The following is a 24766-nucleotide window of genomic DNA, read 5'->3' as shown; positions in this document are numbered from 1 at the left end:
GCTTGCATGGAACGTGTAGCGGGACTGTGGCCTTAATGACGTTTAGGCCATCCTTAGCTCTTACACTAAAGTGAAAAGGTAAGGAGTTTGCAGGAAGAAAATCCAGTGTACAAAAATCCAGAAGTATGCACACCATAAACCTTTGAAAAAGGAATTTATTACTGTAATAACCGCCTGAAAGGGAGATTAATGTATTTGTGAATAATGGAGATCATTAGTAAATGTCTGGATGGCAGAGCTGTGCTGCTGAAGAGCAAATACTGGGTTTTCAATAACAGGTGTTAGCAAAACAAGACGAAAGGGAAATAGTACGCTATGAAAAATTGCCAAGTGTCAGTAGAGCAGAGAAGAAAAACTCCCAGGGGGTAGCAGTGAGAGAATCCTTCTGAAAGCAACAATCTGTCAATATTTCTGAAGCAGGAGTTATTGAAAATGAGTTTGAGATGGTTTAAATGGCTTTGAAGCTGCAAATGGGATGGTTCTAGTTCAACCAGAAGGTTAAAAAGGCTCAGACAACTCTCTCTTCGGCTGCCATCTACTCTCTGATCTAGGCATAGGGTTCCCAGCTCACACGGACATACTTGTACTAGCTCTCAGCTGATCTAGCACCCCCCTTAGTCTCCTCTTTTCCAAGATGAAAAGTCCTAGCCTCTTTAATCTCTCTTTATATGGGACCTGTTCCAAACCCCTAATCATTTTAGTTGCCCTTTTCTGAACCTTTTCTAAAGCCAGTAATCTTTTTTGAAATGAGGGGACCACATCTGTACGCAGTATTCAAGGTGTGGGCGTACCATGGATTTATATAAGGGCAATAAGATATTATCCGTCTTATTCTCTATCCCTTTTTTAATGATTCTTAATATCCGGTTTGCTTTTTTGACTGCCGCTGCACACTGCGTGGACATCTTCAGAGAACTATCCACGATAACTCCAAGATCTTTCTCCTGAGTAGCTGTAGCTAAATTAGCCCCCATCATATTGTATGTATAGTTGGGGTTATCTTTTACAATTTGCATTACTTTACATTTATCCACATTAAATTTCATTTGTCATTTTGTTGCCCAACCACTTAGTTTTGCGAGATCTTTTTGAAGTTCTTCAGTGTCTGCTTTGGTCTTAACTATGTTGAGCAGTTTAGTATCATCTGCAAACTTTGCCACCTCACTGTTTACACCTTTCTCCAGATCATTTATGAATAAGTTGAATAGGATTGGTTCTAGGACTGACCCTTGGGGAACACCACTAGTTACCCCTCTCCATTCTGAAAATTTACCATTTATTCCTACCCTTTGTTCCCCGTCTTTTAACCAGTTCTCAATCCATGAAAGGATCTTCCCTCTTATCCCATGACAACTTAATTTACCTAAGAGCCTTTGGTGAGGGACCTTGTCAAAGGCATTCTGGAAATCTAAGTACACTATGTCCACTGGATCCCCCTTGTCCACATGTTTGTTGACCCCCTCAAAGAACTCTAATAGATTAGTAAGACATGATCTCCCTTTACAGGAACGATGCTGACTTTTGCGCTACAATTTATGTTCTTCTATGTATCTGACAATTTTATTCTTTACTATTGTTTCAACTAATTTGCCTGGTACTGACATTAGACTTACTGCTCTGTAATTGCCAGGATCACCTCTAGAGCCCTTCTTAAATATTGGCGTTACAGTAGCCATCTTCCAGTCATTGGGAACAGTAGCTGATTTAAAGGACAGGTTACAAACCATAGTTAATAGTTCCGCAATTTCACATTTGAGTTCTTTCAGAACTCTTGGGTGAATGCCGTCTGGTCCCAGTGACTTGTTGCTGTTAAGTTTCTCAATTAATTCCAAAACCACCTCTAATGACACTTCAATCTGTGACCATTCCTCAGATTTGCCACCTACAAAAGACGGCTCAGGTTTGGAAATCTCCTTAACATCCTCAGCCGTGAAGACTGAAGCAAAGAATTCATTTAGTTTCTCTGCGATGACTTTATCATCTTTAAGTGCTCCTATTGTATATCAATGGTCCAGGGGCCCCACTGGTTGTTTAGCAGCTTCCTGCTTCTGATGTACTTAAAAAACATTTTGTTGTTACCTTTTGAGTTTTTGGCTAGCTGTTCTTCAAACTCCTTTTTGGCTTTTCTTATTACATTTTTACATTTAATTTGGCAGTGTTTATGCTCCTTTCTATTTACCTCACTAGGATTTGACTTCCACTTTTTAAAAAATGCCTTTTTATCTCTCACTGCTTCTTTTACATGGTTGTTAAGCCATGGTGGCTCTTTTTTAGTTCTTTTACTGTGTTTTTTAATTTGGGGTATACATTTAAGTTGAGCCTCTATTATGGTGTCTTTGAAAAGTGTCCATGAAGCTTGCAGGGGTTTCATTCCAGTCACTGTACCTTTTAATTTGTGTTTAACTAACCTCCTCATTTTTGCATAGTTCCCCTTTCTGAAATTAAATGCCACAGTGTTGTGCTGTTGAGGTGTTCTTCCCACCAAAGGAATGTTAAATGTTATTATATTATGGTCACTATTTCCAAGTGGTCCTGTTATAGTTACCTCTTGGACGAGATCCTGCGCTCCACTCAGGACTAGATCAAGAGTTGCCTCTCCCCTTGTGGGTTCCTGTACCAGCTGCTCCAAGAAACAGTCATTTAAAGTATTGAGAAATTGTGTCTGCATTTTATCCTGAGGTGACATGTATCCAGTCAATATGGGGATAATTGAAATCTCCCACTATTATTGAGTTCTTTATTTTGATAGCCTCTCTAATCTCCCTTAACATTTCATCGTCACTATCACTGTCCACTGGTTACATTTATTCAAGATAATTATACCAAAAAAGATTGAGAGAACTGCAACATATATTACTTCAATTAACAGGTGAATGCCATATGAGCTAATTTAGAAGTACCAGTCACTTAAAAGGGATGAAAGATTAAGTGCGAAGAACATGTGTAGAAAAATTGCAGAAATTAATGGTCTGAACCTTTGGTGGGAGGATGTCTCACAAAATCATATCTCTAGATGAAAACAACAGGAGTCTCTGGATTTCCTGTTCAGATTTTATATTTGTAATAAACAGGCTTGTTTAATTTTTTTAAAAATTCAGAAAAATCAAACACTGATGTAGAACCATAATAGCTGTAAAGTTCAAAAAACTATTTTTCAAATACTCAAGAGCAAGAGGGAATTGATGGCTCAGGGATGGGTAATTGGATATAAAGCTTTTGTTTCTTAATTGTTCTTATGAGTGAGCTGTTACCATCTTGAGCTGTTCAGTAGTCTACCTGATATTATTTTGGTGGTCTCAGTCCATTTCCCAGTGGACAGGTGGCCATATAAAAATGTGCACACAGGAATGGCACTAGTTGGCATTCTTTGCTGAGAAACTAGGCCAAGGGGTGTCTGGGCATGGAGAGCGAACCATCCTCTTGCCTCATGATGACCCTTTTAGATCAGGGATTGTTCACATTAGTGGAGAAGCTTGTAATGCTGCTAGAGCTTCACTTTTCTGTGAAGAATATCACTCTCCAGGGTTAACAGTACATTACCTTATAGCTAGGTATTAGTAATGCCTAATCGCCATACACAGCCCTTGCTCTCCATTGGAGAAGATAGTCAGTACCAGTTTGGATCTGTGATGCAAAGGTGTCGGCAGACTGTATCTCCCCCTTGTCAAACAGCATTCCACCTGCACAAATGCCAGGAGTTACATCTATTGCAGTGACTAAGTTGTACCAGTCTTTTGATATGTCATAGAATCTTAGCTAGCCAGTTTGCAGGCCACACCTGTTAATTTCCAGAAACATAAGTGATTCCACCATGATATACGCTCTCCTGTGTTTGGGGACGCTGGCATATAACGAATCGTCCCCTCCTTCTAAACAAGTCACATTTCTGACTGGTACTGTCCCCATACATATAGTTATGGGGAAAGAGAGAAAAAGTGCTTCAAAGTCACCCCTTCCCAAAATTTCAAGAAATCATCTCTCATGCATGGCCATCTCTTTTTCAGGTCATATGTCAGGCACCATAGCATGGATGCAGCCAACAGCATTAGAAGGGATTTTTCCATTGCTGTAGAAACGTTACCCACCTGAGTGAGGGTAGCTAGGTAGATGGAAGCATTCTTCCTTTGACCAACCTACATCTACACCAGGAGATAGGCAGGTATAGCTACAGCACTCAGGGGTGTGGATTTTTCACATCCCAGAGCACTGTGCCTATGTCAACCTAAATTTTAAGTGTAGACCAGACCTCATTCAGAGGTAGGAGAGAAGGTCAAGCCTCTGTACTTCCAGACCCTCTTTCTTTGCTCCATCTATGGGCCAGTCAAAGAGACAAGCCGACTCTGTTTAACAGATTATTGAAGTAAAATCAACACCAATTTAGCTTCCTGCTCTGAACTTCAGAATAATTCACATATTCATACACTGAGCCATGAGGCAACCTAGTGACAGAGGATGTGGAAAAAGCTAATGTACTCAATGCTTTTTTTGCCTCTGTCTTCACGAACAAGGTCAGCTCCCAGACTGATGCGCTGGGCATCACAACGTGGGGAATAGATGGCCAGCCCTCTGTGGAGAAAGAGGTGGTTAGGGACTATTTAGAAAAACTGGAGGTGCACAAGTCCATGGGGCCGGATGAGTTGCATCCGAGAGTGCTAAAGGAATTGGCGGCTGTGATTGCAGAGCCATTGGCCATTATCTTTGAAAACTCGTGGCGAACGGGGGAAGTCCCAGATGACTGGGAAAAGGCTAATGTAGTGCCAATCTTTAAAAAAGGGAAGGAGGATCCTGGGAACTACAGGCCAGTCAGCCTCACCTCAGTCCCCGGAAAAATCATGGAGCAGGTCCTCAAAGAATCAATCCTGAAGCACTTACATGAGAGGAAAGTGATCAGGAACAGTCAGCATGGATTCACCAAGGGAAGGTCATGCCTGACTAATCTAATCGCCTTCTATGATGAGATTACTGGTTCTGTGGATGAAGGGAAAGCAGTGGATGTATTGTTTCTTGACTTTAGCAAAGCTTTTGACACGGTCTCCCACAGTATTCTTGTCAGCAAGTTAAAGAAGTGTGGGCTGGATGAATGCTCTATAAAGTGGGTAGAAAGTTGGCTAGATTGTCGGGCTCAACAGGTAGTGATCAATGGCTCCATGTCTAGTTGGCAGCCGGTGTCAAGTGGAGTGCCCCAGGGGTCGGTCCTGGGGCCGATTTTGTTCAATGTCTTCATAAATGATCTGGAGGATGGTGTGGATTGCACTCTCAGCAAATTTGCAGATGATACTAAACTGGGAGGAGTGGTAGATACATTGGAGGGCAGGGATAGGATACAGAGGGACCTAGACAAATTGGAGGATTGGGCCAAAAGAAATCTGATGAGGTTCAATAAAGATAAGTGCAGGGTCCTGCACTTAGTACGGAAGAACCCAATGCACAGCTACAGACTAGGGACCGAATGGCTAGGCAGCAGTTCTGCGGAAAAGGACCTAGGGGTGACAGTGGATGAGAAGCTGGGTATGAGTCAGCAGTGTGCCCTTGTTGCCAAGAAGGCCAATGGCATTTTGGGATGTATAAGTAGGGGCACAGCGAGCAGATCGAGGGACGTGATCGTCCCCCTCTATTCGACATTGGTGAGGCCTCATCTGGAGTACTGTGTCCAGTTTTGGGCCCCACACTTCAAGAAGGATGTGGATAAATTGGAGAGAGTCCAGCGAAGGGCAACAAAAATGATTAGGGGTCTGGAACACATGACTTATGCGGAGAGGCTGAGGGAACTGGGATTGTTTAGTCTGCGGAAGAGAAGAATGAGGGGGGATTTGATAGCTGCTTTCAACTACCTGAGAGGTGGTTCCAGAGAGGATGGTTCTAGACTATTCTCAGTGGTAGAAGAGGACAGGACAAGGAGTAATGGTCTCAAGTTGCAGTGGGGGAGGTTTAGGTTGGATATTAGGAAAAACACTTTCACTAGGAGGGTGGTGAAACACTGGAATGCATTACCTAGGGAGGTGGTAGAATCTCCTTCCTTAGAAGTTTTTAAGGTCAGGTTTGACAAAGCCCTGGCTGGGATGATTTAATTGGGGATAGCTCCTCCTTTGAGGAGGGGGTTGGACTAGATGACCTCCTGAGGTCCCTTCCAACGCTGATATTCTATGATTGTCATCTGGTTTGACCTCCTGCATAACACGAGCCATAAAATAATGGCACACAGAACTTCCTGCAACAAGCCTATAAATTCTGGTTCAGCTAGAACGTATCTTTTAGAAAGACACACAGTCTTTCTTGATTTAAAGATTTCAAGTGACAGAGAATCCATCACAACCCTAGGTAAGTTGTTCCAGTGATTAATCAACCTCACTGTTAAGATTTTGCACCTTATTTCTAGTATGAATTTGTCAAAGAGTTCTAGGGGATTTAGACACAATTCTTCAACTGAAATGAATGGAAGTGATGTCTAAATCCCCTAGCCTGCTTTGAAATCTTAACATAAACCACATCTATGCTACGGGGACTATATCAGCATAGCTAGGTGTAAACCAAACCCTAATAGACTCTGGCAGGAATCCACCTTTTCTCCAAGCTGCCTTGAGAGATCCTTACCCAAAGGATGACAAAGACATGAGCCCTATAGAGGGAGAGAAAAACACTTTCTATTTGAAGAAAGTAGCAGTTCAACTCATATGGCCTGAAACAACAAGGTGCTGACCTCCCACTGAAATCCCTGAGACTGGGTATCAGAATTTAAAACTAGAGTCATGTGGATGGATCAAAAATGATCAGGCCTTGTTTACTGCTTCATTCTATGTCAATCATTTTTTCCCCTTAGAACTACTTTTTAAGCATTTGTCCTTTGTTTTCTTTTTCAGTAACCTAGAGATAAACAGGGAGGACATGGTGCTACGTAGGGAGTCGTCCCAGTCAGCCTTTTTAATTTAGTGCTTCCAGAGCTGTAGGCCCCACCCATCTAGCATTGTCCGATTTATTTTAAAAACCAAAGGCTGTGGCCTTTAATGGAAAATTGAGTTCTATTCAGATCCCCATTGTGTCCCTGGATAGGAAAATGGAAAGTTTTAGCTTAAAGCTGCTGGAGGCCAAAATGTGAATGTTTAGTGAAATTAATTGATGTTTGTCCATGCTAATACCAAGGAAGTTGTAGTTTGTGACCCAGAGACGCCACTTAGCTTGAAAAGTGATGGAGGGTGGGATACAGGTCTCTGAGCCCATGAAGGGAAGAGGCTGAATTATTCTTTTCCAACTGCATTAAGGATTTTGGAAAAGACAGGTTGGCTTTCCCTCTACCAGGACAGCACATTATGCCCCTGGGTATCATAGGCCTCACAAATTCCCATCTTACAGTATTTTGTGGGCAAGTGCAATGTGCAGCCTTTGATGCGAGAGGAATACAATACCTAAACTGGCCTATAACTCTCAGCCTGCTCTCCAAGGCTGAAGAGCATTCTGTTGGGCTATGCTAGCTGACTCTTTACTCGCTTCCACAGGAGCTTGTGAAAAACAGAGCAGGAGCAACCTGGATTTGACAGTGCATAGAATGTGGGTGTTTACTCTGGAGATCTTGGGACCAGACTCTGCCCCCTTTCCCCTCCCACCCCCCACCCCTGGGTAAGCACCCAAAAGCTAGCTTTACCAACTAACTGAACATTCCCTGTATAGGGGACTCTCCAGTGGCATAGGTCTAATGTAGTGACTACTATGTCCCCCCATTCCCCACCCTCAGCATAGCTAGGGAAAAAGAGTTTTTAAAATAACCAGCTGCTGGCACAGTTCCTGTCCCCTTAGGGTCATGGACAGTTATAGTAGTGTTCTACCCATGAACAGAAGAACAAGTGAGGATGCTCTTGCACCAGGGGCAAATCCACAACCACAGCCAGCTACAGGACTGGGAAGAAGTTAACCTGGCATGAGTTTCCTTGTCCCTTGCATCTGATTCTGTGCTGAGTACAGCTGGAATTGTCTCCAACAGACCTTTCAGAGTTGCTGTTTTATGGAGGATTTAGATGCCTGTTGTCTACAGACCTTAAAATTATAGGCAAGTTTTCTTCACATTCTACTGCTAGAACTGCTGAAAAGACACGACTGCGTGTATTACTTTCACCTGTGACCCAGGATGCCTTTAGAAACAAGGAGCCCAGTTCTATTCTGATCTATGCTGATGTAAGTAAGAAGTAATCCCATCCAGGTCAATAGTATTCCACAGGTGTAAAAATCAGTGTCAGAGGGGAAGCATTCCCAAGATGTTACATCACAACGCCTCCTCATTGCTTTAAGCAAAATGCATAAGCATGAAGTGTTTTGTTTTGGGATTTGTTCTATAGCTCTTTATAGATAATCTAATCTTTGATCAATGCTATGTTCTTATTGTTATCAGGACATCATATAATTCATGGAGGTTTAGAAAAGCAGGTGTTTTAATCTACCCACTCGTCAATAAGCACTAACACATAGATCAGTTGTACGTTTATGTGGAATGAAAGCTGATAAGAAGCATTTCAGAAAGATAGAGATGTGAGCCATTGCCTTTAGAATACGTTACACTGACATATGATAGGGCAATTAGTGCCTTAGAAATGTCTTAGGCATTCTGAGGCTGATCTTAAGTAAGGAGAACAGTGATAGAAGGGGCTTGTGACCCCACCTGAGTGACCCCATTCCCTCATCCTCTGGCCTTATCTAGGATAGGTTATGGTGGAAGCTGTTGGTGCCATCAGTAATTATGCTAGCTAATTTCACCCTTTTTACTGTGAATTTCTCTGAGTTGTTTCTCCCCTTACAGAATGTAATTCATCGTGTCTGCCAGTACATATTTGCTTTTACAAGCATTCTCCTGAGACGTATAGACATTTCATCTCTTTTCCTTTGATTGCACTGACTGCAAGAAGTTCAACCACCACTTCTGCTTTTCATTCCATCGCTTGATATTCAGACACTTTGCAGAACTGATCTTTTGAAATAAGATAAAAGTTCTTCTCTATTGTTTAACCATTAATTTTTTCTTACAATGGCTATCTGGGTTTATTCAAACTGTTTCTTAAAATAAGTTTCATGTCCAGCTTCACAACAAGATGTTAATGGTATTAATGGAGGTCTTAAACTGACCACTATGTAGCTGTCATGCCTCCTAAATCTGTAAATCTATTAGAGACCAGTAACATACTGTGAGTTTTGAAGCATGACTATGAATAGATCCCAGCACAGGGATTAGACTCAGACTTTAAGGCCAGAAGGGACCATTATGATCACAGGCCACATAACCTAAACCACTCACTCCTGTAATCAACCCATAACATCTGCCTCCTGTCTTGTGGAGAGAAGGCCACAGGACTTGTCTACACTAGATTTTTTTTCTGAAAACTTTCCACCTTTAGTATCATTGGTGTAGCTCCATAGGTGGTATCAACAAGTAGAAGTCCTACTAACATATCACTGGGGGCTGCCAGCATTTTAACCACAGTACGATGCAGACCTGTACTGATCCAGGTTTTAACAGAGCTAGTTGCTGACACCTTGTCTACACTAGAGCTTCAACCATTACTATCAGCCATGGGGCAGCATGAATGTTAGCAATACTTATTAGAATATAAAGCTATTAAAGAAAAAATCTAGTGTAAACCCCATCAGAATTACTCTTGTGGAAGAGTCCTCTAGAATTTAGCAGGGGACAAAAACAACGTTGTTCTGTGGAAGTTTAGTACAGTTCACACAAATAGTTCTACCTACCTATAGAATTTGATAGGGAATGCTGAGGTTCCTCTCCTCCCCCCTTTAAAAAAAACCCATTCCATTAAGTTCTATAGCAGGGGTACCATTTTTCTATTGCATTCTGAGACGGTTAAAAAACCAAACACTCTAGAAAAAAATTTATGTTTAAGTTCTATCAGGTTTTTCCCAGGAGATCAGGATAGCTTGAACTCCAATTCACCAAGGAATTTGTCATGAAGTTATTCCACCAAAGAAAAAGACCTTTGAAAGACAGGCTTTCACGTCTATGGCTCTTTAGAAGAAAACTCCTCGCTCCCTTTTCTATAGGCAGAGGTGCAAGTACTTCCAAAACTTTTCAAAGGCTTCATTCCCACACTCATGAAATTACTGTTAAGGGGGTGATATGGAGGCGCAGTGCAGTTCCCTCTTTGATCAGCATTCATTACTCTGCCCAGCCTAGCTGAAATGGTAGTGAAAGATGTTTGCATTTGTATGAACATCTCTTTGAGAGAAAGTTAATTGCTTTCAAAGCACTTTACAAAGGAGATAGCTGGGACAATAGAGTGGAGGGTATGCTTATAAAATTTGCAGATGACACCAAAGCTCGGGGGGGTTGCTAGCACTTTGGAGGACAGGATTGGAATTCAAAATGATCTTGATGAATTAGACAATTGGTCTGAAATCAGTAAGATGAAATTTAATGACGACAAGTGCAAAGTACTATGCTCAGGAAAGAAAAGTGAAATGCACAAACACAAAATGGGGAATAATTGGCACCGCAGAAAGGGATCTGAGGGTTATAGTGGGTCACAAATTGAATGAGTCAGCAGCAGTGTAATGCTGTTGTGAAAAAAAAACAAACATGCCAGGCTGTATTAACAGGAGTGTTGTACATAAGACATGGGAGTCAATTGTTCCACTCTACTTGGCACTAGTGAGGTCTTAGCCGGAGTACTTTTTTGGGCACCGCACTTTAAGAAAGATGTGAACAAACTAGAGAGAGTCCAGAAGAGAGCAAAAATTATAAGTATTTTGGACTGTGTTGGAATTGCAAGCTATCCCTTTAAGCTTGGGGGAGGGGGGAGATTAAGGGGTCCAGTTCTGCTTGCGGGCTAGGGGGCTCTGCAGAAAAGCCTATCAGTCAGTCTGGAAAGAACCAACATAGAACAAGGTGGGGTCAGTTGTGCCTCTCTGGGGGACTGGGGCATAGGTGGCTTGGCTTAGTGGTCACAGCTGGACTGGTGTCAGCAAGTCAAGGATGGTTGTGAGGCAGTAATCAGTGAGCAGGGATCAGAGTAATGGTGAGAGCCAGGATCAATATACAAGAGTCAGGATTGGAGTCAGCTGGTGTCAGAGAATGGAGATCAGAGGTAGTTACCAGGCTGGAATCAGGAGGCAAGATTCAGGCTCAGAATCAGGCTGGGGTCAAAGACTGGAAACCAGCAAGCAAGGTGAGGTCTGGAATCACAGCAAGCCAGAAATCTGCATAGTTGCCCAGACAACTTCCTGGGGCACACTCCAGGGTTAAATAGTGAGCATGGGCCAATCAGAAGGCACAGGATGCTGTTACTCTGGCCCTTTGGGCAGTACATCTCAATGTGCCTAATCTCCACAGTGCTCCTTGGATACATTTCTGCATGACCTGCCAGTGGTGATGTGGGAATGTCAGCTGCCCCAGGCTCCACAAACCTGAGTTCCAATCCCTGTGTTGTAGAATCCCCATCTCTGGAGGTTTTTAAAGCACAAGTTGGACAAACTCCTGTCAGGGATAGTCTAGATGTACTTAATTCTTCCTCAACACACAAGGATGAATTACATGACCTCATGAGGTCTCTTCCAGCCCTACATTTCTATGATTCTATAAGTATCACCACTGCACAGATTACGCTCGTTTTATGAATTGGTAAATGGAGTCCCAGAGAGGTTAAGTGACTTGCACACAATCACCCAGCACATCAGTGCAACAGAAACTAGGTCTTCTCCAATTTTGCCCACTCTTGTGATTTTAGCATAAGGCTTGTGATATTTGATGTCACTTAAAGCCCAACCTCCTGTAGACAAGCTATTATGTGAGTGAATGGCAGTTTTTATTTTTTTTAAAGCCTGGGGTTAGCCCTGATGGTTGCAGAGAAAAAGCTTGAGAGTGCAACCCAAGTGCACCCTAAAGGCACAAAAACCAGAAGGGAAAAAAAAAATTTAGGATTCTTTTTATCTCCCGATTTTTTGGGGCATGACTCATGATTTTTTGGAAGTTTGATGTTAGCAGTACTATGACTCCTGGTCCAGTGGCCTATCCACTGAACCACACAGCCTCCCTCCCAGGGACTGTTGGAGCTGGAAGGTTCTTTGTCAGAAAAGGGCTGGGGGGGGGGGAGGGGGCAGCAAATGGAGTTAGCCTGTGTTCAGCTGCAGCTGAGGCACTTTAAAATGCTGGTAGCTGTAAGCTAGCTATAAAACATGCCCTTTCAGAACACAACCCATTCAGCTTTCCACTCCACAACTGTAACATTCCACTTTCACTGTAATTGAACTGTACAGAATCCTGTTGTATAAGGTTCCTTGCCCTCCCTTTGAAGATAGAGAATTTTCTCTTTTGGTTACAGCTTGTCAAGTCTTGAGGCTACAACCATCTGTGTTAATCTCTGAGCAGTCCGTTCTTATTCATCATCAATAACACGTCCAAGGAGCAACCATGCCGAAGAAGCTCTGTACTGACAAGAAACAAAAACTGCCTGGCTGAGGTTTTTCACTTCCATGTCTCGCCTACATTCTAACTCTTCGGATACAACTAATCAGAGACTTTAAATGAAGAGGTCACAATAGGCTCAGCCCTGAATGATTTAAAACAAAAAAAAAAAAGTTTAACTCCATTTTCAAATGGGTCTTTGTGGGAATGACTTGCAACTTGGGCTGTCTGCCAGCCTGAAGAGAGATGGCAGAGAGAAGAATTTTGATGCTGGTTTTTCCATGCTTTAGTTTTTATTGTGGCTCTCACATTTCCAGCCGTCCTTACATTTTCCTATTAATTGCTTTGGCTCATGTGTGTTCCTGTAAAGCTGCTACAGATCGGATTGATCAACAAGTGGCAAACAGGCCAAGGCAACACTTGCATATTCAGATGTCGTTTTCCTTCCTTTGCCTGTGCTCTAGTGACAGTGAAATGAAGCTGGCACTTCCGGCATTAGATTCTACAACAGCAAGCAAGTAAATGCCTTAAAACATACACTGAGTTCCTTCATTTGAGGTCTGATCACATGAAGTGCTGAATACCTCCTGCAAGTTGCTGAGAATCCTTAACAGCCACCGAAACCTCTTTGTAGGGTGGTATCCTTACTGAGAGGAGGGGTTAATTCTTTGGAAGTATTGTCAGTTCTTCTATTACTGCTCTGAGCTAAATTAATTTGATAAGTTCCTGTGGCTTTGGTGCAGCTGCATAGAGCGTCCTACATTTAGGAGGCAAAGGCATGCACTCGGGCCTGTACGGACTACTGGAATAAAGACAGGACTCCTTGTGAGAAATTCTCCATGGCTTGTTTGAACTTGAGTCCAAACTGACTGACCCACTGATAACAAGTAAACCACATGACAGAAATGCAACAGAATTCCTGCAGGTTTTCACCAGCTCCAGAGCCCCTCTCTCCTTTAAAATGAGAGCACAAGGAGCATGTGTGTTTCATGAGGTCCAGGACTCTTACCAACTGACATTCATAGTACAGCTTTTCCCTCCACAATGCAGTCACAGCTTAGAGCAAAAGATTATCCTCAAGCTTTACAATGGGCATCTGTAAACCATTAAGACATTCCAAATTAGCAGCTCTGTTCTGCTTCAACTACAATATTCTTCATAGAAAGCTTTAAGCCCATTGCTAATCTGCCTGGTATTAGTGATGTTAATTCCTTTTCCATCCATATATGATAGAAACTATAAAAACAGTACTCCTCTCTCTTTCCTTTTGAGTATGTTGTAACATTTAAATCGTCCCCCTTTTCTCTTACGCTGTAAATAGAGATAGCCTTGAACCCACCTCTCAAACCTGTAACATCCCCTTAACCAAGCAACTGGTATAACTAACCTCTATCAGTCTCCTAGGAGCTATATTAGGGCAGGTTTATTGGGTACAATCTTCTCCTTTTGCTGACTTGGGGTAAAGGTTACTAGATGCAATTCCAAACCACAAATACTAGTCAGCCCTTCTCTAAACAAACATTAAACAGTTAAACAGAGCTAAGAGCTACATTTAAATATACAGCTCTGACACAAAGCTTAACGTTTTATTAACACACCCACAGAATGGAAGTTTCTGTCTGCACAGCACCAAAAGAGCCCTTACTCCACCTCTGGAGTCATGAGCTGAAGCCAACTTGGAACGTGCAACAAACTATTCCTGCCTATGCAAGCTTTTGAAAACATTTGCATCCGCCACCCGAGGCCTCAGTTACCTCATCTGTATAATGGGAATAAGTTTGCTTCTTTCCTATGGGAGTAGTATGATGCTCCACTGAGTAAGAGTTATGAAGTACATTGAATTATCAGAAGCAGTCAGTAGAAAGGTAGGAAGAGAACTCAGAACATTCTTGGCTCCCAGAGATGAGGTGTGTTGACAGAGAAGGTTGACACTCTTTTACCAAGCTTTGCATTTCCCTGAAGAGTTTGGAAAGAGGTCTAGGCCACTTTGGAGTAATTCAGGGGATGAAATAATTGTGTGCGTCTCCTCTCCCTGCGGTCTCAGGGGCCCCGTTCACTAACTACATGTAAAGTGAGGTAAATACACATTTCTTTGTTCAGGATACTTCTGCCTGGACAGAGCTGCAGGGTTTTGAACGTGTGCTAGGAACATTGTACAGGGGGATTTCATAACTTTACATATAGTGTTGCTACATACACTTCACCATGATATTACTGACCAGCAGTTATCAGTTTTCAAATGATACCTCAGAAGGCATATTTTGCACAAAGATTATTACAGTAGTGTGTAGGGCAGTGTTGGGCAACCTGCGGCCCGCATGCAGCCCATCAGAGTAATCTGACTGCAGGCCATGAGACATTTTGCTGACATTGACAATCCGCAGGCACAGCCCCCTGCAGCTCCCAGTGGCTGCGGTTCGCCGTTCCCGGCCAATGAGAGCTGCGGGAAGTGGCAGCCACCACCTTCTGCAGCTCCAATTGGCCAGAAACTGTGAACTGCGGCTACTGGGGAGCTGCAGGGGGCCATGCCTGCAGATAGTCAACGTCAGCAAAATGTCTTGTGGCCTGCAATCAGATTACCCTGATGGGCCACATGCGGCCTACAGGCCGCAGGTTGCCTTCCATTGGTGTAGGGTGTGAATACAGGAGTGCTTTTGGTCACAGTGTGTTGCCATTTTAGCCATACATAACAGATATAACATGATCAAATTTAACTGCACTTTACATGAGTTTAGCAACAAAGCATGAGCAAAATATACTAAGCTTGCACAACTGATTTTCAAAAAGACTTACCAATCATAAAATTTCACCTTGCGGAAACCAAGCCTAGACAATTTCAGCCCCAGAAGTGAAGTTATATATTACTGAAGTCCAGGGGTTAGTACGGAAACAGTTACACAACTTTCATCTTAGTGGACTATGACCAGTGCCTGGTATAATCCCATCTTGAAAGGGACTGAAAGAGTCATGTACCTATGGCACACTCTAATCAAACAGACTGTGATCATGCATCAGAGTTTTAGAAGCAAAATAGCTTTCTATCTTGTGGTACAAAACTGTTCCAGTCTCAACTATTCTCTTCACCATCACCCCCTCGCCCCTTTCTAAACAAAATGAGCTTGCCCATGTGCTGATCGTCTGAAATGGGATTAACATTTCACACTGATCTGTTGCCTGGTTTCCAGCAACAGATGATCTGCTTGAAAGCTGCTCATTCAGCTTCTGCCATGGGCTAACCATGATTTGCTATAACATTTTCTTCCACCAACCCCCTCCTTCGGTTTACAGACAAACCACAACAACAAAGTAGAAAGGACTGTTCTTCCTATTAGTATTCAGCACAGCTCCGAGTCACTGATTGTTTTGCAATACCACTCCAGCACCCCTTGTGATGCTTTGGGGTTTCACCCAGTCCAGCAAAGGGTTGGTTCACCACTTGCCTTGTAACCCTGGGGCTTCTGTGCTGTGCAGCTTTGGCTGAGCCCTGACACCAGCACCATGCTCACAGCACAGTGGCCTCATCCTGGCTGCCACCAGCATGGTTACTCCTTACAGAGTGACACTAACAGCCCTTCCAGTCCCATGTCTCCCTTGCAGTGACCTCTCACTGATAAGCATGCTGCATCCAGAGACAGCGCACACACCAGCCTGTTAGTTTAGCTGAGGATTCTACCCTTCAGTTTAATACACAGCACTGAGATGGTTTTGTAACAAAACACGTTTGCTAACAAAGAACAGATATTTAAGTGATAATAAGCAAAAAGAGAAGAGACAGCTGTGGGTGCAAGTAAAACAAATCAGAACACGCTTTCTAGTGACTAAAACTTAGCTTCAGCATTACAAATCTTCATTTAAGCAGGTTTCAGAGTAACAGCCGTGTTAGTCTATATTCGCAAAAAGAAAAGGAGTACTTGTGGCACCTTAGAGACTAACCAATTTATCTGAGCATAAGCTTTCGTGAGCTACAGCTCACGTCATCGGATGCATACTGTGGCATCTGATGAAGTGAGTTGTAGCTCGCGAAAGCTTATGCTCAAATAAATTGGTTAGTCTCTAAGGTGCCACAAGTACTCCTTTTCTTTTTTCATTTAAGCAGGTTTATCACCTAGAGTCAGTTCCAGCTACTGAGTTTTCAGGCCAAGAGGGTCCACTTTTCATGAGCTCACAGGGCACTGCTCACTCTTTGTCCCCTAGGTGATGGATACTAAAATGGCTCTCTCTTTCTGCTTATATATCCCAAAGTCTATTGTCTTTGTTTCAAGAGCCAGGAAGGCTTTGTGTGTGGGGGGGGGAGTGGGGGAGTGGGAGGGGGTTGCAGGCTCCATCCCCTTTCATGAGCATTAAGTGGTCTAGCCCCCCCAGCCAGGCTCATTTAGCTTGATAGCTTTGTTTACCTCAGATGTAGATGTACAATTTCATTGTCCTCCAAGATATTACCTGGCTCAACTTACATTGGCGACACAGGAAAAACAGGAAAGACAACATTATTTTGTTTAACACAGGCTGATCTTATGCACTGCTTGCAAAACACCCTTTAAGAATTTATATAGCACACACTTATAATTCTTTATACTCCTCCCACACATACATCACACAATAATATTAATGATCAGCATGTTACCGGTTTGCATGTGATATCTTACTTGATCCCTTTTAGATACAGATGATGACAACAGTGTGTTGTTGCAATGAGTGCATCAGGCCTGATGTGAGTTATATGTTGTGCCCTATGCCAGTTGGCATTGAGGGACTCTCTGGTTCAGACCCTTTTAAATGCTTATTTCAAATGTATATTTACCCACTGACTTATTATCAAGGTCCCTTTTTATTTGTTTGGGGCAAGTGAAAGGAATTATTGATGTTTTGGGAGGAGAGGGGAAATAATTATATTCATGCATCATGTTGTGTCCTAGGTGAAATTCTATAATATGACTCTCTGCCTTTCAGTAAATATGTTAATAGGCTCCTTGCTTTTGCAAAATACTTGACCTGAACAAAAGTGGTGGTAATTTGCCATGCAGGAGGTTTCCAAGTCTGCTATAAACTCATGCTTGTGGAGACTAACACACCCTCACTTCTTTCCCATCACCGGTAACAAATAAGCAAAGATCACTGGGCCATAGGCAGCAATGACAGATTAAAAGAAAACAGAAGTGCTTCAACAGTAGAGGTTATATTAATTTAGCAAGCACATTAGCATCCATAAAGCCTCCTGCTACAAATTTTCATGCCCCTCTGCCATGTACATTGGTCAAACTGGACAGTCTCTACGTAAAAGAATAAATGGACACAAATCAGATGTCAAGAATTATAACATTCATAAACCAGTCAGAGAACACTTCAATCTCTCTGGTCACGCAATCACAGACATGAAGGTCGCTATCTTAAAACAAAAAAACTTCAAATCCAGACTCCAGCGAGAAACTGCTGAATTGGAATTCATTTGCAAATTGGATACTATTAATTTAGGCTTAAATAGAGACTGGGAGTGGCTAAGTCATTATGCAAGGTAGCCTGTTTCCTCTTGTTTTTTCCTACCCCCCCCCCCCAGATATTCTGGTTTAACTTGGATTTAAACTTGGAGAGTGGTCAGTTTAGATGAGCTATTACCAGCAGGAGAGTGAGTTTGTGTGTGTTTGGGGGTGGGGGGGAAGTGAGAAAACCTGGATCTATGCAGGAAATAGCCCGACTTGATTATGTAAAGAGTTGTCACTTTGGATGGGCTAGCACCAGCAGGAGAGTGAATTTGTGTGGGGGGGGGTGGAGGGTGAGAAAACCTGGATTTGTGCTGGAAATGGCCCACCTGCTGATCACTTTAGATAAGCTATTACCAGCAGGACAGTGGGGTGGGAGGAGGTATTGTTTCATATTCTCTGTGTGTATATAAAGTCTGCTGCAGTTTCCATGGTACACATCTGATGAAGTGAGCTGTGGCTCACGAAAGCTCATGCTCAAATAAATTGGTTAGTCTCTAAGGTGCCACAAGTACTCCTTTTCTTCATGTTAACAAAAAATCAGGTACAGAAAATTGTTTACCAGGAGTGCTCTTGCTGGCTGTATCATAGTAATGTTGTTATAACTATCTTGCCCAACCTCACACAGAACGTCAATAGCAGAGCAGGAAATTGAACCTGGATGTCCTGATCCCAGGCTAGCTCATCCTTTCTTTATGAAACCCTGCCTTCCTGACGTGGTGATACCCTCCCCAGCACAGCTGCCCCCACCGGTGGGGAACAGAGAACAAACTGCACCACCGGCACTGCAGGAGTGAATCAAGCTCATCAGTTTTAAACCAGCCTCATTTTTTCAGCAATCGCCTTTGAAGTTCACCTGAGACATGAAACTTTGCAAGTTGCCTTGTGTAATGACAGTGTTCTGAAAAAGTTACTAATGATCTGCTCTCCCTTGAAGAGCCCTCTTGTACCCCCACATTCCCCCTGCAGCCCCATGTCCTTCCTTGCCAAGGCCAAGACAGGATGCCCTATAGAGCCCAAGCACATTAACTAGCTGATTATGAGAAACCAGAGGTTCTCCCACAGACTTAATGACAAAGGCATCATGATGCATTTGGACAAAGATCAATGCCACAGTGCTTTTACAGGGAGCAAGTGCCCCGTTACTCAGATTGGGGTGGTTATTGTATGATCTCACAACAGGGCAGAATTAGGGTTGTTTGAGTGCTTTAATTGTGCATTTCTTACCTTATCGTGTTTGGATTTCTTTTAAGTGTAACTCTAACTCTGAATTTCCAGGGTTTAACAGGTTTTGTTGGGGGGATAATTATAACATCCCTGTAGTGTTCTTTTATCCTTAAATTACTGATATGTACTCTGAAAATTTAAACTCCATCTTAACATAGCTTTTTGTCTGAAAATTTATATTAAAGAAATTAAATCCATGGGGTGGAAGAAATAAGGAAAGACTCGATATCAGTTCTAGGACTGCTGAGTGGGACAATCCCCCTCTAACCAGAGTAAAGGTTGTTGAAAAATGAGAACATTTTTTCATGGAAAAATTCACTCCCCTTCTCCTCCCCAATCAAAGTTTAGGTGTCAAAATTCAGAAATTTCTACTAGTTCTAGAGCTGGCTGGAAACAAAATGAACTTTTTCTTCTTTTTTTTGGGGGGGGGGGAACTTGTTCAATTTTCCCCCCCCCCATTGAAATTCCAAAATTTGGAAAGCTTCTACCAGCTCTGATCCCAATGCTTTCCCTGTGGATTCTAGTGAAGCTCACCAAAGCTTGAGCTTATATTAGCAGCTGAAAGGAACATTGTCACATGGTTTAGGCCTGAAATAATGGGTGGGGCCCCCCTCTGGATGGAGTACTTTTTACTCAAAAGCTGGTCATGCAGAACAAGAAGCTGGCTACACAGATAAGCTCAGGTCTCCTCCTGAAAGCCCCCTGTAACACCACATCCCATACACACATTATAAGCGTTTGCATGCATACACGTTCCAGAGAATGTGTATAACACTATATCCCACCCAACTAATGTGCTGCCCCTTCCCCATGCTCTTTGTTCCATATGACACTTAGGCCCAGACTCCCTGATTGGAGCTGTCTTTTTCCCTTCCCCAGCAATACTTACCCACTCCCATGGAAGGCAGCAGTGGGTATCTTTTCTATCTCCTCTCAGGGGAGGAAGATACTCTGCCTGTACATGTAAACAGCAAACAGGAAGCTAGACTATTCCCTCTTGCTCCCTCCAGTGTGGTCTGCTTTTCAGCAGGTGCTCTGATTTTCCCTCATCTGCTGTTAGAAGTTCCCAGAAAAAGGAGGCAGGGACTATTGAAGCTGCTGCTATAGCTACAAACAGCTATGCTTTGGGGGCTAGAAACGGTTTCCATTTTGCTCTCTCTTTCACTGGCTGGAAGTGGGGAAGGAAAACACACTGGTGTCCCTCCCATGCTGAAAGTCCGGCAGAGGGGATGTCCTGCTGCAGTTAGGGCTATTGTGGGGCTTCTTTGAAGTTTCCCTGTAAATGCTATACTAGGCTTTCATGTCTATTGACGGTAATTAATCCCAGATGGAATTTTACCACATTTAGGAAGTAAAAAGCAACTTGTTTTTACTGCACTTTTAATGCTGGGGCGTCTCCGTCTCTGCAGCAGTCTGGATAGTACAGGCCAAATTAGCTCATTAGACAGTGACACCTGTGCAGCGTCCCCCCAGCCAGCCAGCTGGCACAGGTGTACCTGATTGGAACTTAGCAAACAATTCTGTTGCTGCAGGAGAAGAGACTCAATCCATCTCTCCCTCTTGACCCTGCAGAGCAATTCTAATTAGTCACTAAAGTGAGCCAATATGATTCTGAAGACAAAGGTTGACATTCAGCCCTATGCAGCTCTGGAGTTCCACTTAAACCTATTTTGACTTAAGGACATATAAGGCCTTGTGCTGGCCTTTTGCACAGGGGCCAGTTTCACCCAAAGACAGCAGTTGAGTGCCTTTTTAGAGCTCCTTTACACAGCAGAGCCAAACATTAATGTGAAGTATTGTTTTGTTTTTTTTAGCTTGAAACTGAGGATTTTTTGGTTACCATTCCCATGTGATGTTGGAAATGCAAACACAAGAGCATGGTGCCAGCACATGGAAATGAAAGGGATTAAACCAAAGTGAAAGTAACCAGCTTAGCTTGTCAAATACCAAAGAACAAAAATGGGTGAGTTTCAAACTGATGAAGACTCCGGTTTAGCAACCCTAGAGGCTGAAGTCTGCCGGAGACCAGGTTGCACAGACAGTGATAAAGCAAGCTTCCCCTACGCTGCCCAGGCCATGGGCCTCCAAGACAACCTCCAGGACTAGGTCAGTCTGCAGGCTGACTCAGCGCTTGGTGTCTGTACTGAGACAGCCAACAAAGGTACAGTTATACTGGGTGTTTTTTGATGGACCCCTGTCAATGAAGAACTGGACTGAGATGAACAGCTCCTTTCCGACAGGGCACTATACATACATCCCTTTTTTATAGTTTGTAATAATCAGAGTTATTCGGGGTAAGCTCGAGATTGTGTCTGGCCCGTGAAAGTTGTATAAGAGGAGATGTGCATAAGGAGCTTATACCCATAGCACAGGGTCCAGCCACAACTGCAACCCCTGTGCTCTCCTGTTATGCAGACAGCACTCCCTGCAAACCAGCTGCAGCCATTAGCCATTGCAAAAGGAGCAGGGAGGAGGCCTGGCACTAGCGCCATTGTCCCCTTTACACTGACCAGTCATGGAGTGGAGAACCGAAAAGATGGAGCAGAATCTGCATTCTCCAGGAGCACAATGCCTCTCGGAGCTGCTTCTGGGGCTGTGCAGTCTGCACCGCCTCTAGATCCATAGATTCCAAGGCCAATGGGACCAATGGGATCATCCAGTCAGACCTCCTGAAAAGCGCAGGCCAGTTTGTAATCCATTTCATGTTGATTTTGTATCATTCTAGTTGCTTAATCAAAATGCCATGCAGGAGCAAGTCAAGCACCTTCTAGAAGTCTAAGTATATTAAAATAACACCTCTGCCTCTATCAGCCACACTTACAATTTCATCAAAAAAAGATATCGAGTTAGTTTGACAAGAATTATTTTCTGTAAACCCCTGTTGCATGGCATTACATTATGCTCTTTTAATTCAAGTCCCATCTCAACCCTTCCATTATTTTGCCCAGGATCAATGTCAGTCAGGCTGAGAGGTCTATAATTCACCAGGTCAGCTCGGGGTGGGCCCCTCTCAGTTTCTTCTGTTGAAGCTGTTCCACTTTGTATAAATAATTAAATAAGCAACCCTGGGTCTCCCACATCCCAGGAGAGTATCCTAATTATCAGTCAATCTCTCTCTTTCTCCCTGTGGCCCAATGAATATTTATTTATTACAAAATGGAATAGCTTTGACAGGTGAGCACCCTTCCCCAGAATATCCAGCAGTCTGGTGGTTAGGGCACTCAGATGGGAGATCCAAATTCAAGTCCCTGCTCCAAATCAGTCAGAACAAGGATTCAAAGGCAGGTGAGCAAGTGTCCTCATTAGGGGAGGTATTTTGAGATGTACCTCCCAACCCGCCAGTTTGGAAGGTTCCCAATCTGGTCGCCCTTGGCTGCTTTTTGTTTGTTCAGAGCATCCAGTAGGCATGCTCTGAACACTCCTACTAGATTGGGCCCTGCAGACAAGATAGGCAGAGGAATGCAGAGTTTGAGAATCCTGCTGACACTTAGGCGTGAGCTAACTCTGCACTGTCATGACTTGGGCAGTTTTGTGCATGCCCTCCAGCAGAAACTTAAGCACCTACAGGACTTTGGCAGCAGAAATGTAGGCACCTAGGGAATTTAGGTGGCAACTAAGCAAGGGTTTGGAGGATCACAGGTGTGCCTAAATGTTGGACTGAAGGCACCGAACTGCCACTTTAGGTGCCTACATCCCTTTGTGGATCTAGTCTGTAGAGACTCTTAAAAATCTCATCCTACATTTGCAAACATGAAAATTTCAAGCAGACTTAAAGTGACTGGGGAATGGAATTATTTCAAGGCTTTTTGGAATTAATTTCTTTCAACTTCTCATGACATTGATTCAAGGTTTATAATCTCTGCTTCCTCTTAAGATATCTTAGAGACAACTCACAGCTAGCAAACAGTACCAAAACAAAACAAAGTCCTCCCTAAAAAAAAATGTACAATGGTCAAGAGAAACCTTTGCATAAGGAGGAAAAAAATAATAATACACACACACAGACTGAGTCAGTACAATAGATAGTAAGATTTATTTGTTGATTTCCCATTCAGCAAAGATTTATCTGTCAATCTGCCACAATTCCGAAAAGGAATGCTCTCCAGACGCCCCATGTTCTCACACACTGTGCCAATCCAGACAACGTGACTGGAGACCTGCATGTGGGAACTTGCCTTTTACAGGAGAACTTAAAACAAAATCCAGGCCCACTGCTATTTGATTCATGGCAGTGCCTGGATTTTCACATTGTTTGGTGTAACCTGCTCTCAGTCTCTAACAAAAGCTCTGGGGAATCCAGTGGAGAACACGACTTTTCCTGTTTCTGCAGACTAGCAGGGGGAGTTCAGTTCCTTGCGTGAGAAGGTGCTGCTGAAAGAGGTTCTCACACTGAGCCGTCTAGAGACACAATACGGTTTTTCCTTTGCAGCGTCGATCAGAAATAGCTCTCGTCCTATACTTTGAGGCAAACACTGGTAATCATCAGACCAACTATGCTTCTCCTTCACCAGTGCTACTAATAGCATGTTGTTCCTTCTGAAGAAAGACAAAAGAAGAATGAAGGGACCTGGTGTTTGATCACATTTTTTCTTTCTTGCTGCTGCTGCTTTATTTTTTTTCATTCTGAATTTTCTGAGCTACAGCTGTTTTTTTCCAGTTGGGGGTGAAGGCGTGGAATCCTCATTGTTTTCAGTTATGTGCCCATCCTTTCTGTGTAAACAAGCAGGGCTTCTCCAAGTGCACTGAGCAGAAGACTGTAAACAAAGCAAGGTGTAACTTCAATACTGATCTAGTACACACACTTGATAGAAGGGCAAAAGGCAGAGCATCAAAGGAAAGGAGGAAGTTTGTTCGCCTACATGCATGTGCTTCATCAGGGTGACATTACAGAACCCCAGCATTTTTCATGACGATACATTTTTTCACTCAGAGTGCTAAGAAACGGCTGGAACCAGAAATGGCTTGTTTCTTCAGATCTCATTGTGATACTTCCCCTCCAACATTTTAGAGATGGGTGCATATATGTAAATATATAGACACAAATAGCTGCTTTATTTATCAATGTTAAAATAATTGCACAGGCATATATACACTGGAGGGAGGGAGGGAGAAGGAAGGCTTTGAACCTCATCTGGTTATTGATATAAGTGCAGACTTCCCCTTAGCAATTTCTGTTTGTCTTCTAACTTGAAAATGGACTCACTGCTTGACAAAAATGGAAAGGGAGATAAACTCCCCTGCTTTTGGGAAATGAAACAACATCTAACTGAGGAGGTTGGGAAGAAACTTCCACTCTGGGCAGGTTATGCTGGACTAGCTGACCAACAGAAATGCCTGCATACTTACTGTCCACTTACGGAAGACCTGGCACACTGAACTGTTCTAACTGGAGCAGTGTGTGTACCAAGGCATATCCCTCTCTCCTGCCACAATGACGGCTCTCTTGTTCCCTCTCTCACCCTTGTCTTGGGAGCAGCTAGCGTTGGAAGCAAGGTTCCAAAGCTATCAGAGTTCAATGGAATTGTCTTTGTTTATATAAATGTCAGCCATCAGCCCATCCATCTTGTGCAATAGTCAGTAATCCCCAAATCTCCTCTGAAATCACATCCAAGAGGAATATGGTAGACTGCTGGCTCATCTCCTCACTGTTGCAACAGTGAAAAGCTAAATG

General features: G+C 43.1%; 1 protein-coding gene across 5 annotated transcripts in view; it reads right to left on the bottom strand.

Annotated features, from left to right (window-relative positions):
• SLC35D4 (solute carrier family 35 member D4) overlaps positions 1-24766 on the bottom strand; it is a 140387-nt gene that overhangs the window by 29389 nt on the left and 86232 nt on the right. For 2 of the 5 annotated variants that reach the window (XM_048840458.1, XM_048840461.1), the window contains one exon: positions 23106-23849. The exons of the other annotated variants lie outside the window; for them this stretch is intronic. In XM_048840458.1, coding sequence (XP_048696415.1) covers positions 23789-23849 — 61 coding nt within the window. In that variant the 3' untranslated portion in view covers positions 23106-23788. Of the gene's footprint in view, positions 1-23105; positions 23850-24766 lie in introns of those variants that run through there. 5 annotated transcript variants of the gene reach the window in all.

Source organism: Caretta caretta, chromosome 2, assembly GCF_965140235.1.
Source record: "Caretta caretta isolate rCarCar2 chromosome 2, rCarCar1.hap1, whole genome shotgun sequence".
Classification (NCBI taxonomy): domain Eukaryota; kingdom Metazoa; phylum Chordata; order Testudines; family Cheloniidae; genus Caretta; species Caretta caretta.
This window is presented reverse-complemented; position numbering and strand designations above follow the sequence as displayed.